Source organism: Staurois parvus, unplaced genomic scaffold, assembly GCF_062004578.1.
Source record: "Staurois parvus isolate SC_StPar_1 unplaced genomic scaffold, SC_StPar_1.0 ptg000086l, whole genome shotgun sequence".
In the NCBI taxonomy this organism is placed as follows: Eukaryota; Metazoa; Chordata; class Amphibia; order Anura; family Ranidae; genus Staurois; species Staurois parvus.
This window is the reverse complement of record NW_028317882.1, coordinates 1,470,495-1,488,061: the sequence shown is the minus strand read 5'-3', so window position 1 is coordinate 1,488,061 and position 17,567 is coordinate 1,470,495. Positions and strand designations below refer to the sequence as shown.

Genomic DNA, 17,567 nt, shown 5'->3' with positions numbered 1-17,567 from the left:
ACCATTTGTTTTTCAATTTAAAGGGCATGGGGGTACCCCCAAAATCCATACAGGTCAGGAAGGATTTTGGGGGGAAGGGGCATGTTGATGGGGACAAGGGCCTCTTCCCCACAACAGTGGCTAGTGGTCGTGGGAGTCTGGGGGGAGGGGTCTTATTGGAATCTGGAAGCCCCCTTTAACAAAGGAGCCCCCAGATCCTGCCACCCCCCATGTGATTGAGTATGGAGTACATGGTACCGCTACTCATTCACCCACACAAAATATTGTAGTGTAAAAAAATTACAGAAGGCAGTCTTTGACAAGTCCTTTATCAAACTTACGTTTGACTCGAACATCAAACTTAACTCTACTCCTGATGTGTGCCTGCTGTAGCATTTACATGAAATGAACGTATGAAAAAGTATCTTGTTCTATTTGTATTACTTTTGTGTGAAATCCCCGATGTTCCTGCCAGTCACTCTGCTTACCTAATAAAAATGGACTACTTTAGGCAGGAGAGCACAGTGTGGTCAGTTCTCAAGCTATGCTCCTCTCCCCCGCACAGCCTTCCACTGTGAAGTTCAGTGTGCTGCTGCTTCTCCTCACCCAGCTACTTATGCAGGGAATGTTTTTTTTTTAATATCTATACACAAATGTTTTGCCTTTCATTTCTAGTTTAAACTGTATGGGTTGTTTTATAATCACTTAAAACACAATGTGAAGCAAGAAACAAAAACACAAAATAAGGAATTACATTCTTAGACAACCATCACTGGAACAAGTGTCTCCATTACATGATTTCTCCTATCTTCCTGCTCAGGTGACAAGTCAAAATTTGGATTCTCTATCAATGAGGATTTAACCAATGGGAACATAGTCTGCAATAATAACGTGATGGAGGTTTCAATTGGTCTGCAAATTACACCAGAATGCACAAAAAGTAGTGCATATACTATTTTTGAAAAACGCACCGCACCAAATTGCATGGTACTGCGGTATTATACGATCTGGTACCCGCAAATCCACTGTTTCTGATCTGTATTTGGGTTGCCGTTCGAATTCGCACCTGCAGTAGATCACAAAGGAAGTGCATTTTGAAAGTGGAGCTGGAAATGCACAAGGAACAAGCCTTTCCCACACTACATTTTGGTGTGAACCAGAAACACTGTACAATGTACAAAAATGAAAGCAATTATTTTGCTAAAGCTGTAAATAAACACAGACACATATGGTTGCCTGTCAGAAAGTTATGTTAAAACAAAATACATAGTGTTAAAATGCATTAAAAAGTCCATTCCAAAAACATTACCTTCATATAGTTGACAATCTTTGCTAGGACCCCAAACTTGAAGTTAGATGTCCCAGACAGGGGTTTGACGCTATATGAACCATTGCTGCCATCTGCCAAAGAAGCACTAAGGTTAGTCACTATAAATATATTTTTATACATCACTGTCTTAACTATAACTAATTATCTGCCATTTTATATACACAAATATATTGTAATGTCTACAGAGTAAGCACAATATGTAACAGCCTGTATCTGTATATGTTGAAAATTAAATAGGAAAAGAAAAATAAAAGTAAGTGAGGGCATTTCAAAATTCTACATTAAGAAAACAAAAAATAGAAAGCAAATGCTGCTTTCAAAATTTGAGCATTTCTTGCAATAAATTGAGCTGTGAAGGAATAATAACAGCCTCAGGCAAAAGAAGGCCATTATTGCACAGGCAGATCTCCCAACTCATTGCAATTCTTTTTGTGTTTGGCTTGTTGCCTTTCTTTACTATGGAGAATAACTGTGCAAAAAAAAAAAAAAATGGATTTTTTCTACATACTTACCTGTAAAATCCATTTCTTGGAGTACATCACAGGACACAGAGCAGGCTATTCATGATTATGTGGGTTATAGGCCACCTATAGGTGAACAGACACTGGCCGACCAATCAGAGTGGAGGGCCTTCCCTATATAACCACTCCTATACAGGAAGCACCTCAGTTTTTGTAGCACGCAATGACATTCCAGAAAGGGGGGTGGGACCTCTGTGTCCCCATGATGTACTTCAAGAAATAGATTTTACAGGTAAGTATGTAGAAAAAAATCCAATTTTCTTTATCGTACATCACAGGACACAGAGCGGGCTATTCATGACATGTGGGATGTCCCACAGCAATATGTAATGTAAGGGGAGAGTGACACCATAACAGCCACCGTCAATAGTCCCTCAGAACTTACTCAGCGGTCCGTAAAACACTACGGCCAAAAGGCAGAATCCTCTGCAGCTCTGACATCCACCTGGTAGAATCTTGTGAATGTGTGAACCAAAGACCATGTAGCGGCCTTGCAAACCTGAGCCACTGATGCCCGATGGCGGATTGCTCAAGATGCCCCCACACTCCTGGTGGAGTGTGCCTTCAACCGAAAGAGTGACACTTTACCTTTTAAACCATACACTTGAATGATCAATTAATCAATCAAGACAGCACTCCTCAATCATAATATACCTCCTAATATGTGAATCAAACACATATGTATTAGTGCAATATAATTGAATAGAATAGTGCACAAAACAATACCTGGATGGTTTTACGCTATGTGGATTCCTCTTTCTTTATGATCCCATTTTGATTATTATTTTTATGAACACTATTATTTTTATGGACATTTTCTTTGGACATTGATTTGTGTATTCACAGAGCTTAGTAGTCACGTTCTTTTGCATGGTATTGTTTTGCATAGTATTATTCAGTGCACTATTCTATTCAATTGTATATTGATACATATGTGTTTGGTTCATATATCGAGAGGTATAGTATGATTGAGGAGCGCTGTCTTGATTGATTAATTGTTTTATATTGCACCTTGTCCTCAAGGATGAGATACAGTTGCAAGAAAAAGTATGTGAACCCCTTGGGATTACGTGGAGTTTTGCATGAATTGGGCATAAAATGTGCTCTGAACATCATCTAAATCACAACAATAGAAGAACACAGCCTGCTGAACATAATACAACACAAACATTAGATGTTGCCATGGTTTAATTGCACATAACATGTAAACATTCACAGTGCAGGGAGGAAAAAGTATGTGAACCTTTGGACTTAATAACTGGTTGACCATCCTTTGGCAGCAATAACCTCAACAAAACGTTTCCTGTAGTTGCAGATCAGACCTGCACAACGATCTGGAGTAATTTTGGACCACTCCTCTTCACAAAACTGTTTCAGTGTAGCAATATTCTTGGGATGTCTGGTGTGAATCGCTCTCTTAAGGTCATGCCACAGCATTTCAATCGGGTTGAGGTGAGGACTCTGACTGGGCCACTCCAGAAGGCGTATTCTGTGCTGTTGCAGCCATTGTTTTGTTGAATTACTTGTATGCTTTGGGTCATTGTCCTGTTGCATCACCCATCCTCTGCGGAGCTTCAGTTGGCGGACAGATGGTCGTACGTTTTCCTGCAAAATGTCTTGATAAACTCTGGAATTCATTTTCCCATCAATGACAACAATCCATCCAGGCCCTGAGGCAGCAAAGCAGCCCCAAACCATGATGCTCCCTCCGCCATGTTTTACAGTGGGGATGAGGCTTTGATGTTGGTGTGCTGTGCCTTTTTTCTCCACACATACTGTTGTGTGTTCTTCCCAAACAACTCAATCTTGGTTTCATCTGTTCACAGTATATTTTGCCAGTAGTGCTGTGGAACATCCAGGTGCTCTTTTGCAAACTTCAAACGTGCTGCAATATTCTTTTTGGACAGCAATGGCTTCCTCCGTGGTGTCCTCCCATGTACTCCATTCTTGTTTAATGTTTTCCTTATTGTAGATGTGTCAACAAAAATGTTAGCATGTGCCGGAGATTTCTGTAGGTCTTTAGCTAGCACTCTGGGATTCTTCTTTACCTCATGCAGCATTCTGCGCTGTGCTCTTGCAGTGATTTTTACAGGACGACCACGCCTAGGGAGAGTAGCAACAGTGCTAAACTTTCTCCATTTGTAGACAGTCTGTATTACCGTGGATACATGAACACCAAGGCTTTTGGGGGTACTTTTGTAACCCTTTCCAGCTTCATGCAAGTCAACAATTCTTGATCGTAGGTCTTCTGAGAGCTCTTTTTTGCGAGGCATGGTTCACATCAGACAGTGCTTCTTGAAACCAGTAAACCAAAAACAGGTGTGTGTTTTTTAAGGGCAGGACAGCTGTCAGCAACACATCCAATATCATCACACTGATTGGAGTCAAGGTTTGCTCACTCCTGGCTCCAATTAGCTCTGGGAGAAGTCATTAAGCTAGGGCCTCACATACTTTTTCCTCCCTGCACTGTGAATGTTTACATATTATGTGCAATTAAACCATGGCAACATCTAAAGTTTGTGTAGTATTATGTTCAGCAGACTGTGTTCTTCTATTATTGTGACTTAGATGACGTTCAGAGCACATTTTGTGCCCAATTCATGCAAAACTCCACGTAATCCCAAGGGGTTCACATACTTTTTCTTGCAACTGTAGCTGCTCTTTCCAATATATCTTTCCATATAATTTTTCCTGAAATTGTTTCCAGTGGCGCTGTCCATATTTTGAATGATTAATTGGTGTATCCAATGAGAAACAAACAGTCGCCTTGGATGACAACTGCCCCTTCCTATGTCCCTCTGGCAGCACAAATAGAGCATCTGACCTCCTGACCTGTGCTGTCGCTTTCAAGAAGACCCTTACAGCACAAACCACATCCAAGGTATGCAGAGATCTTTCTCTTGTTAAATGAGGCCTAGGAAAGAATGAAGGCAGAACTATGTCCTGATTGAGATGAAAACCAGAAACCACCTTTGGTAAAAAGCACGGATGAGGTCGCAACACCACTTTATCCTGATGTAAAACCAGAAATGGTTCTCTGCAAAATAGAGTTGCCAGCTCCGACACCCTTCTGGCAGTAGTGATAGCCACTAGAAACAACACCTTATGAGTCAACAGGACCAGTGCAATCTCTCCAATAGGTTCAAATGGTGGCTTTTGCAAAACCTCCAAAAACAAGTTCAGGTCCCAAGGATACAAAGGTAACCTAACAGGAGGAGCCATATGCATTGTGGACCAAAGAATGAGACGTAATGGGCCTCTGGGAAAAAAAACAGCTAAGGCTGAAACCTGGCCCTTAATAGTACCAACAGCTAAATTCTTCTGCAACCCTGTTTGAAGAATCAACAGAATCGTGCCAATCACATACTTTCGTGGATGCCATTTGTGAACCTCACAACCATGCAATGTAAACCTTCCAGGTTCTGTAATAAATGTTCCTAGAAACTTCCTTTCTAGTACCCAACATGATGGGGATGACAGAACCAGACACCTCCCTATCTTTCAGGATCTGGGTTTCAACAGCCACGTCGTCAAAGTTAGTTACCATAAAGCTTGGTGCAATAGAGGACCTTCAGACAACAGGTCTGGCCGATACGGCAGGGCTCATGGCTCATCTACTGCCATCTTCACTATGTCAGTGTAGCAGGCCCTCCTGGGCCAGGCCAGAGCAATCAGTATCACAGGAATGGACTCCTCCCGAATACTGCATAAGAGATGGGGCAGCAGCTGGATCGGAGGAAAGGCATAAATCAGTCAGAACTGGTTCCAAGGAATCACTAAGGAGTCTACTCTGCCTGCGATGGTCCCTTACCCTAGACACAAAAAGATCTGGTTGATGAACCTGGATGCCAATAGATCTACATCCGGGCAACCTCATCGCTGACAGATTTCCGTGAAAACAAACAAAATCGGGCCTGCCAATCCACCTGCCAATTTTCCAAACCTGAAATGAACACTGCTAACAAACTTGGAACAGGTCAGAATGTAGTTTACCTCCCTTCTGAGCACCTTGACTCCTGGTACCACCCTGGTAGTTGATGTATGCAAATGCTGTGGCATTGTCAGATGGAATCCTTACAGGTCAACCCTGAAGCCTGGATGTCCAATATCTCAGAGCCAGCCTCACTTCTCGAAGTTCCAGGACATTTATGGGAAGAACCCTTTCCCGTGGAAGCCATGTTCCCTGAACTGTGGCCTCCTTCAGAACGCCCCCCCCCAACCTGAAAGGCTTGCATCAGTGGTTACCAACTTCCACACCACTGGCCGAAAGGATCTTCCCTTCTCCAAATTGTGAGTTATCAACCACCAATTCAGGCTCTGCTGCACCTCAGGAGACAGAGATGAGCAGTAATCTAGGGCCGGAATCTTTCTGTTCCAAACAGTGTACCTTTGCAGCAGTCTGGAGTGGAATTGAACATAGGGAATAGCCTTGAACAAGGGCACCATCTTCCCCAGCAACCTCCTACAGAGGCAAATTGAAGGATACCTCTTGGCCTTCACAAAATTCAAAAGCCTTCCCCCTCACTCAAAAAAGTGGGGGTGCCCTTCACAAGGAGGCGGACTTTCAACCTGTCTTAGACTACTTTTGCACCCATAGCCTCCTTGCGTTTTGATTCTGAGATCTACCCCTGGAGGCTGGGACCTGTGGCACTGCACTGACCACAAACGACTGCCCCGGTAGATGAGGGCCCAGCAACCGAAGCCCGACACCTTAAAAGAAGGGCGTTTGGATTTCCTCTTAGAGGGTAGAAGAGTACTTTTATCCCCTGAAATCTTTTGGATATATTTGTCCAAATCTTCCCCAACAGTCATTCCCCATGAAAGGGAAAACCTGCCAACAGTTTTTTGCATGGCAGTTCTGGTGACCAACTCTTCAGCCACAAAACCTTGAGCATGTGCACTGACAAGAGGGCCAAGTGAGAAATTTGCTGAATTGATTCTTTAAGAGCATCAACCACAATACACAAAGCACGCGGAACATCCTCCAAATCCTCGGCCGAGCATTCCTCGTGCACCGATGGTCTTCCAATCCGTTGCATGACTCTGGCAAATACCAATAGCTCCCACAGCTAGCTGTGCGGGAGAACCAGCCAGGGAGAAGGAGGCCTTAAGGAGAGACTCCAGCTTCTGCTGGGTCCTTGAAAACATGTACATTAACCAAAGGACATGTTAAAGATTTATTCAGGGATGAAACAGCTGCACCCACTACAGGCAACCCCCACTTCTTAAACCTTTGTTCCATAACGTACAAAACCTCTTTGATAGAACAAAAACCCTGTCTCGGTAATCCCAGTCAGCATACATAATTTGCTCGAGAAGAGGATGCAACAGTAGGCTTGAGTACTCTGTAAAGGCATCAAAGAGCCCAGGGAAGAATAAGTAACCTCAGAGGTAGCCTGAATCCAGACCGTACCATATCAGTGAGGTATTGGACTAAAAATCACTCAGAATAGGAGGCAGAGACCTCTTGCTTCTCCCTCAGGCTAGGACTCTTCCTACTGCCTGACCTTGCTCCAGCTCTTCCTCATCCTTAGGCTCCACTCATTCCTGCTCCAGGATTGGTGGTTCTAGTGAGTTCTTAGTCCCCTGAGAAACTGAGAAAGGGGTGGTTCTTAGTCCCCTGGGAAACTGATGCAATCATCCCGGCGAACTTATCTTCTAAAACCCACTAAGTCTGAAGCAAGATCATCCTTGGTTACATATGCTGAGGCAGAAGCCCCAGTAGTAGCCACAATGCCAGATAGATGCAGCGGCTCAGACTGCCCAGACGCTTCTGGCCTTTCAGGAGAGGATATTACGGCGGATATTTGGCTAGGTTCCTCAGGACCTGGTGGTGGTACCTTAGTGCCCTTTCCTGCTGCACCTCCCTCACTCTGCTTTCTGGAAGACATTACTTCAGATAGCACAAACCTGTGCACCTCCACTAGTAACACAGATCACAATGATACAGCTATGCAAGTAGTGTGCTGAAGTAAAAACACTGAATGCAAATGCTGCCTTATGAGCCACCTAGGGCGGCTCCTGACTGACTGGTCCACGCTTCTGCTTCAGGGGAGTACGTGCCCCTACTGAATAGCCTACTCTGTAGACCGGCCACAAGAGATTTCTCAGCAGCAGCAGCAGAAGCAACCCACGTATGTCCTGGCATCCAGATAAACAAAATATGTCCAACTTCTGTTTCCGGTCACACTTCTCTAGTGGCCAAAAACAAAAAGAACAAGCACATCTCAGGAACAACAATGAAAACTCCCCCTAGCAAAAACTCACAGTCACAACACCTCTCCTTTTCCCTCCAATTTAGAGCTTTGTTTGTTTCTCTTTACAGAGAGAAGAAAAGGAACTATTTTACCAGTCCCACCGCAGGTCCCTGACCTATCTGGCACCAACCTTCACCCATCACGGCAGGCATTGTCATACCGACCTTCAAGGACTCAGTCCGCATGCTGAGGGGCTACTACCTTGGACCCGTATAGCGCCATGCTGGAAGCGCCTTGGTCAGATTTAAAGCTGCACAGGGTTCCATCTGCACGGGGTCCAGTGACATAAGGCTGCATTACAGGCAAAACCTTGAGGAATCTTCTCCTTAGCCAGCGAGGCTTTAGTACCATCCATTTTAGCTCAGAGCCTTTCAAATGGATCTGATTCAAGTCACCGATTCTCTAATGGAACCGTTCTGGGCTTTCAGGTATGTTCCAAGAGCACAGCAACACTTTCAGTGACCATCCACTTTACAGACACTGGCAAGAAAACTGAGGTACTTCCTGTATAGGAGGGGTTTTATTTATATATATATATATATATATATATATAGGGGAGGACCTCCTCTCTGATTGGTCACAAGTGTCCATTCACCTACAGGTGGCCTATAACCCACAGTCATGAATATCCTGCTCTGTGTCCCGTGATGTACGATAAAGAAACACAAATTTTTGGCGAGAGTTGCAGTGGACTTCAACACCAAGACAACTAGTTTATTAATGTCCCCTATCATCTATGGCCAGCTTCGGCCACAATATCAAATACTGAGATGTCAACAATAGTCACCAGCAACTGAACAGAATGAAAGTCTGTATTTGTTGCTAAAATTTGAATGGTTTACTGATGAACAGCTACAGTATGTAGTGTTAAGATTTGCCTAGTTTTGATTGGACATAATGCTGGAAAAATCCTTGTGGACATCTTATTTTTACATTCCTCAGTCACAGCTTTAAACCCGTGGACAATTCTGTTCAAAGATTTGATAACAGAAAAGGTTCAAAAGTTAAAGCAACATAGCCATCTCATCGTCTGCAGGTTACTCAATGGTGAATTTTACAATGAAGATGCAGTAGTGATGTTGAGGTCAGCAGGAACAACCAACAAAAGCCGCAGGAGATCAACAATCCCTGAAGTGTTTCCAAGCCAAATTTAGGGGTAATTTCACAGGACTGGAGACACATTCAGCAGCATGAAAGCTAAATGTTTATGGTTCGAATCTCGGCTGGTGCTACAGAAACTGGCCAAGATTCGAAACAAGTATGGGCAGACCAAGTGTTTGTTTCCAAAATCATGGTAATTTTGTGTGTGTTTTTACTGTCCTGGCACACTAGGGCCTCCAAACATGTGATAGGTTGTCAGGAAACCAAATTTAAGCCCCTTGAAAGCTTATATGTAATCCTTGTAAGATGACTTTGAGCACCTCTATACTGCTAGGCTGGAAAAAAACGCTCACAAACTGTATGTGCCATTCCCATACTCAAGAGGAATAGAAGAGAGTGTTTTGGGGTGTAAATAAGTATGCCCATGCTATGTGCAAGAAAAATATTGTGGATTTTCCAAAAACTTAGAAATTAGAAAGTCTACTTTGAAAGATTGAGTTATTTTGTGGTGTTTCTCATGTCCTGGTAATTCAGGACCTCGATAAATGCGATAGGTATTCAGGAAAACATATGCATCAGATGGATTATTTATGCTCCTTAAAAGCCTAAAAGGTGCCCCTTGGATTTTGGGCTGCTATATTCATCCAGGCAGCAAAATATGAGCACAGGTATACATTTCTTATATTGTATTGCAGGTTAGTGAACAGACCTGAGACTTGTAGCTTTCCTACAACTTGTGTCTCTTTGTCTCATATTGGCATTGTATCCAATGTAGCACTTGTATTCTACAGAGCAGAGCAGGACTGCCCAGAGAGGGATTACTTTGATGCAGTTGGCCAGCTTAAACCTGTATTGCAATGTATGTGAACTAAAAATCATTTTTTTTCTTATTGCAAAGTTTGCTAGAGAGGGTGCGTTGCAGTGTGCAGAGGGTTCATCCATAATTTTTAGTGTTAACCTGTGGCCTCACCCCTTTAAAACATGCTAGATTATATACATGTAGAAGCTATTGAGATTTGAGCACAGGTACAGTGCCTTGAAAAAGTATTCATACCCCTTGAATTTTTCCACATTTTTATCATGTTACAACCAAAAACTTAAATGTATTTTATTGGGATTTTATGTGATAGGCCAACACAAAGAGGCACACAATTGTGAAGTAGAAGGAAAATTATAAATGGTTTTCAAAATTTTTTTACAAATAAATATCTGAAAAAGTGTGCATTTGTATTCAGCCCCCTTTACTCTGATACTCCTAAATAAAATCTTGTGGAACCAATTGCCTTCAGAAGTCACCTAGTTAGTAAATAGAGTCCATCTGTGTGTAATTTAATCTCCGTATAAACATTAGTGAACAAACAGCATCATGAAGGCCAAGGAACACACCAGAAAGGTCAGGGATAAAGTTGTGGATGTTTAATGCATGGTTAGGTTATTATCAAATATCCCAAACTTTGAACATCTCACGGAGCACTGTTCAACCCATCTACTGAATATGGAAAGAGTATGGCACAACTGCAAACCTACCAAGACATGGCCATCCACCTAAACTGGCAGGCCGGGCAAGGAGAGCACTAATCAGAGAAGCAGCCAAGAGGCCCATGGTAACTCTGGAGGAGCTACAGAGATCCACAGCTCCGGTGGGAGAATCTGTCCACAGGACAACTATTAGTCGTGCACTCCACAAATCTGGCCATTGTTGAAAGAAAGCCATAAGAAGTCCCGTCTGCAGTTTGCGAGAAGCCATGTGGGGGACACAGCAAACATGTGGAAGAAGGTGCTCTGGTTAGATGGCACCAAAATTTTACTTTTTGGCCCAAAAGCAAAACGCTATGTGTGGCGCAAAACTAACACTGCACATCACACTGTGAAACGTGGTGGCAGCATCATGTTGTGGGGAAGATTTTCTTCAGCAGGACAGGGAAGCTGGTCAGAGATGATGGGAAGATGGATAGAGTCAAATACCGTACAGGGCAATCTTAGAAGAAAACTTGTTAGAGTCTGCAAAAGACTTGAGTTTGGAACGGAGGTTCACCTTCCAGCAGGACGACCCTAAACATACAGCCAGAGCTACAATGGAATGGTTTAGATCAAAGCATATTCATGTGCTAGAATGGCCCAATCAAAGTCCACAAAGTCCAAACCTAAATCCAATTGAGAATCTGTGGCAAGCCTTGAATTGCTGTTCAGACGCTCTCCATCCAATCTGAGCTTGAGCAATTTTCCAAGGAAGAATGGGCAAAAATGTCGCTCTCTAGACGTGCAAAGCTGGTAGAGACATATCCAAAAAGACTTGCAGCTATAATTTCAGCAAAAGGTAGTTCTTATTTATTTTATTTCAGGTACTTATAGAGCACTGTCAATTTACACAGCGCTTACATATACATTGTACATTCACATCAGTCCCTAACCCTCAAGGGGCGTACAATCTAAGGTCCCTAACTTACATTCATACACACACATATACTAGGGCCAATTTAGACAGGATCCAATTAACCTACCAGCATGTCTTCCGGAGTACCCGGAGGAAACCCATGCAGGCACAGGGAGAACATGCAAACTCCAGGCAGGTAGTACTGCCAGGCGGAAGTGCTAACTATTTAGCCAATGTGCTGCCCGGTTCTACAAAGTATTGACTCAGGGGGGTTGAATACATATGCACACCACACTTTTAAGATATTTATTTGTAAAAAATTTTGAAAACCATTTATCGTTTTCCTTCTACTTCACAATTATGTGCCACTTTGTGTTGGTCCATCACATAAAATCCATTTACGTTTTTGGCTGTAACATGACAAAATGTGAAGTGTGTGTGTGTCTCACGCATGTGGTGTCCCCATAGTTACACCCAAAAACAATTTATTGTATTCCTCCCAACTAAGTATCCCCATGCTGTGTGTAAGAAATAGCTTGACAACTTTGTTAAATAAAATATAATTTTTTTTATTTTTTTTCACTTTTGTCATTTTCCAAAAAATTGTGGCAATAATGTCTATCCTGGCATTTCAGGGCCTCAAAAAATTAATATATATGGGAATGCAACGAAATTTCTGTGGCGGAAAAGTTTCGGCCGATATGAAAAAAACCCCGCCCCTCAGTAGTTCTTAGCCTTACCTGAGAGACCAACGAACAATCCCAAAGCTGAGCATAGAGATTAGTGAAGGAAAGATGGCCTCCACTCATCTCTATTTCCTTGCAGGACCGGAGCGACGTCACTTCCAGTTCTGGCCATTTGTCTTTTTTGTAAAGCACTAGATCAATGCTTTTTTTTGATCCAATGCTTTACATTGCAGAGGAGAGATGTGGGGTCTTACTGACCCCATAACGCTCCATAAAGAGGACCTGTCACAAATTATTTCTATCACAAGGGATGCATGCATTTCTTGTGGTAAGAATAAAAAAAGATTAAAATTTTTTTTAAAGGGACAGTGCAAAAAAATAAAAAAAGTTTAAAGTGCCGCCATCCTCACATGCAGTGATGAATGCATACGTAGGCCATGCCCACACATGTAAATGGTATTCAAACCACACACGCCATGAACGTCAAAGCAAGAGCAATAATTCTCGCACTAGACCTCCTCTGTAACTTTACACTGCTAACCTGTAGAAATTTTTAAAGCATCACTGTAACGATCGCGGCGTCAGAACCCAAGCCCTTCTCACCAAACTCGTGACCGAAGGACTAGCCAATCTAAAACCACGCTGTCATGTGTGTAACAATGCCACGCCCAGTTGCACCCTGCGCAAAGATTTTCCAGCTAATGGACCACAATCTGTGTAGTTGCAGCCTGGGAGCGATTGTTACTGGGTCAGGTTAATTACGCCAATAACCCTTCACACTGCCACCACCTCCTTTTTGTACAGAGAAAGAGGAAACTCGGCAATATTAGCAATACACTATGATGCTTGCATAAGCATCCGTATACCACTGTCACTGCAGGCAGAGATATACAGAAGTTTTAAAACACACAGTAGCGCTCTTCAGAGACAGGGGTTCTTAGTTTGCATTAAAGAGCTTTAGAAACAGTTCAACACTTTCAGAAAGTAAGATTTATTACTAAAAAGGTCAAAAGGGTGCAATAAAAATATTTACAGAAAAAAGATGTAGCATATATAAAAATATACAGAGATCAATAACACAGCAAAGAGATAACAGCAAGGAATTTAGGGAGAAAAAGTACTTGCCAAAAGTCCTGGTTTAAGCAGATCAAGTTTCCTTAGCCAAAAGGGTGCCTTATCTCCCAAAGTTAGTTCTGATGTTAAAAGGGAGAATCTTCAACTTAGCTCAACTCAGCTTAGCTTCAAGCATAACAACCTTTTTCTAGGAACTCAGCAGGGTGTCTCCTTAAAGCAGAGAACCAATCACCTCATTTGGGGAGGGGTGTTGTAGGCGGGGAGCTCAGGCTATGACCAAATCCCTCGCAAATTATACTATGGTCAATAACTTTTCCTAGGTACATGTAACATTCTATCCACGGGCAGATTAATACGCAGAATCATTTGCTGAACGTCTAGATATGAAATATGACATACCTGCTGGGATGGTTAAGGAGTTATAATTTTCTGCTCTCCTGTTTGTGTCAGCTACAGGGTGTAATATATCAGACGACTTGTATTAAAGAGACCGGTCTGAATATATGCCTGGTTTTTATGGAAGTCTTTCATATTCCAAGATATGTAATCATAGGAGAAAGTGGATTTTGAATGTGATGTCTGCTTTATGGCTTATCTGGAATGTCTTTGAAGCTCAGCGAGGGACTGGTTTATGGTTTTACGATCCTTTTCCAAGCAGAGTCTCGCAGACATATGGAGGCCAGGCTAATTGGGGTTTATAGCCATGAGCTCTCCTGCTTGGCCTTGATGCCTTTTTGAACTCAGCATCCAGGGACCCCGTGTCACTCAACAGAGAGGGAGGGGGAATTTTGGAGAAGGAGAGAGAGATACAAGATGGAGTGTTTGGCGCAAAATGGATGAAAGCGTCCATCTCTGTGTGCACGATTGCTACAATCACCCATGGAGATTTTTACATACCGCAGTTTCACGCCATTCCACGAGTGTGCGCAATTTTAAAGCGTGACATGTTGGGTATCTATTTACAAGCCGTAACATCCGCTTTTATATTTTACAAATAAAATAGGGTATATATTGGGTTTTCTTTTTTCTTAAAGTATTTTTTTTCAAAAAAATATATATTCATTTTTAAAAACTGCGCATTTCGGTTTTCGGCCAACTGCATTTTGAATTTTCGGTACCAGAATTTTCATTTCGAAATTTTGGAAATAAATCTGTTTTCCTTAGTTTCTGCTATAAAATTTTGCAAATAAAAAAAATGTTTAGTCATAAATGCAGGCCAGAATGTATTCTGCTAAATTTGTTTGGGGTGTGTGTGTGTGTGTATATATATATATATATATATTTTTTTTTTTTTTTTTTGTTCCCTGTACATTTTGTTGATTGACATCTATTTTTAGATACATTGTATATGATGTATTGCACATGTCTGCATTATTTTGTTGCACATTGAATTTTATGCTGTACATATTTAAAGGGCCAGCGCCTTCTTTCTTGCAGATATTGTTCTATGTCAGAAGTGTGATTCGCACTTTTAAAACGGGCAGCTGCTTTTGATTTATTTGAGTCTATCACTTTATATATTGATTTACTGGGATTTTTTTTATACATTGTAGGGTTGCTGCTTTCTTACTATAAATTCTTGCTTGATACAGTAAAGGATAAAAAACTGTGGTGAAAAAATACCAGCAAAAAACTCTGTCTCAAAAAATTATATAAAATTAATTTGGGTATAGTGTTGCATGACTGAGTAATTGGCACTCGAAGTATCACAGTGCTGAAAACAGAAAAATGGCCTGGACAGAAAGGATGTTTCCCATGCCGGTCTTCAAGTGGTTAATACTGTAACAATAACTCAAACGATGTTATTACTGAAGTACATTATACTTTCTCTTTAAAATTTATGCTGCCAACAAAATTTACATCAGTGGCAACATTTACACACATTCCTGGCTGTTGCAGCCTCTGAGTGTTTGAATCTGTTAAGACAACTGTTGGCTTTCTCCCTGAAGTGATTTGGGAGTTTTACCCGTCCATAGATATGGTGGCTACATGATGTTTCTTTTATCCTTTTTTTCTCCTTTATTTTCACCTGGTGATCCTGTTAGTAATACGATTCCTATCCTAAGGTGACAACTGTACTGAGCAGCATCGTCACCCTAGGAGAGGAAGTGTGTACATAACAAGGTTAGGTCTACAAAGCACCTTCCTCTTCTCCATAACAGTAGGAGGTGATCTATTTTGTAGTCCATAGAGATAGCAGAACAATGCTAACTGATAGTGCAGAAGCAGAAAGAATAGAAAGTTATCAACGCACAAAATATTTTATTTATTTCAGGTACTTATATAGCGCCGTCAATTTTACACAGCGCTTTACATATATATTGTACATTCACATCAGTCCCTAACCCTCAAGGGGTGTACAATCTGGCTGGATGAACAACTATTTTTTTTTTGCACTTGCTAAATATATTAAAATACTTTTAATGGCATATTTAAAGCCCTACTCTAGCTAATGAAAAAATCCACCATTGCGATGGGCTTCACCCCACATTGCAAGTGTTAGATTGCTCACTATGTCTAGGGAAGAGATGAAAAGGCTCTACCACTTGCCTTACACCCATGTCCAAGAGGCTGGGGGCGCTCAGCTTTTATATAGAGCAGGTTCTAGTCGCAACTCTGGCAGGTCTTTGTTGGAGTGAGGAATAAAGTCCCTCCAGCATTGCGACCAGACCCCTGCCACCTGCTCTGTATACAATTTGAGACCTGCTTCGGCCACCTCCAGTGTCATGGAGCTCATTGTAAGTTAAGTGGGAAAGACTTTTCATCTCTCCCACCACGCTTATAATAAAGCTTACCTATAGGTAAAATAATATCTCCTAAGTGTTCACTATTTAGGAGATATTCTATGGAGCAGTAGCCGATGACAACACCAGCGCATGTGCTCTAAAAGAACGGCATACCCGTGCCGTTCCTTCGAGCTGGGTGATGTGGCTGAAAATTCAGTGTGCATGCGCAGGAGTGACATCATAGGCAGCTCAGCCATTCAAGCAGCTACAGTTTGCAAACCCGGATGTAAGATGTAAACAAATTTTGTTCATTTTAGCACATAATTATGTGCACATACAGTCATATGGCATTTAGAAGCATATGCATGTAAACTCATTCTACTGGGTAGCATATTCATTTATTTTGCCCACTGGAATTTATGTGTTTACATGCATTTATACACATGAAGTATAGCTGCATTCGGGAGGCATAAAAAAATTAATTTAAAATAAGTGGTATTGTTCTTCCTGTGTGCATGAGGCCTTACGCTGCTTTAGAAAAAGCAATAAAAAGGAAAGACAACAGTACACCTTTATATTGTCTACAACTCTACGTCAAGGTTAATAAACCTAAACATTTTATTTAACCTCCCTAGCGGTCTGATTATGTCCATATTTCTGTGCTCAAAGTGGTACATTTTTTTGCATGGAAATATGTATTTTTTTTATTGTAGGTCTGTAATTTTTAGAAATAACTCACTGAAATCTGTCCGAACAAGAGTCTAGTAAACATCCCGGGTATGATAAAATTTGAAACACTAAATCATAAAGTATAATTTAATAAATAATCCTAAAAAAAATATATAATAATAAATTTAATTCAATAGTATAATCAAACCAAAAACACTGACATTTTAAATATAGCGCCAAGTTTGCACATCACTGAGCAAAGTCGCAAAATTGTTTTCAGTGTCTGATGACGAATTTCCCCACGAATCATTATCACTCAATTCTACAAGTGGTTCTAATTTACTATCGCTGTTCTCTAGCTGGTCTAAAACCGATTTTGACCTAAAGGGACACTTTTTGGATGCCATGGACTTTTATGTTTCCAGGCAATAAGAACAGTAAAAATGCAGGCAGGGCACAGGACAAAGCACTAGGGACAAAATGTATGTGAAATGGTTTGATACAGTAATGTTTTACTATGTGATTTTAGTGTATTTAGTGAATGTCACTTTTTCCTGTCCCCCGTACGTGCCGATGCTCGCAGGGGATGGAACCCAGATGACAGATGCCGGCATCCGCCGGATTACATTGCCGGGGACACTGCAGGAGGGACATCGCGGGAGTACAGGACAAGGTAAGAGAAGAACAGATGCCGGAGCTGCGCCGCATGGTAAGCCTGAGTATAGCTCGGGGTTACCGTTTTTGGTACTGAAACTTTACCCCGAGCTACACTCGGGAATACCATCAGGGAGGTTAATTTAAAAAAATGGACAAATTCAGGTCAATAAAAATGAATGTCTGAATTAATAAG

General features: G+C 41.6%; 1 protein-coding gene across 1 annotated transcript in view; it reads right to left on the bottom strand.

Annotated features, from left to right (window-relative positions):
• Nucleotides 1-17,567, bottom strand: part of GTF2E2 (general transcription factor IIE subunit 2) — a 101,637-nt gene that overhangs the window by 37,986 nt on the left and 46,084 nt on the right. Inside the window, exon 3 of the mRNA XM_089669977.1 lies at nt 1,289-1,380. Within this exon, the coding sequence (XP_089526103.1) occupies nt 1,289-1,380 (92 nt within the window). The remainder of the gene's footprint in view (nt 1-1,288; nt 1,381-17,567) is intronic.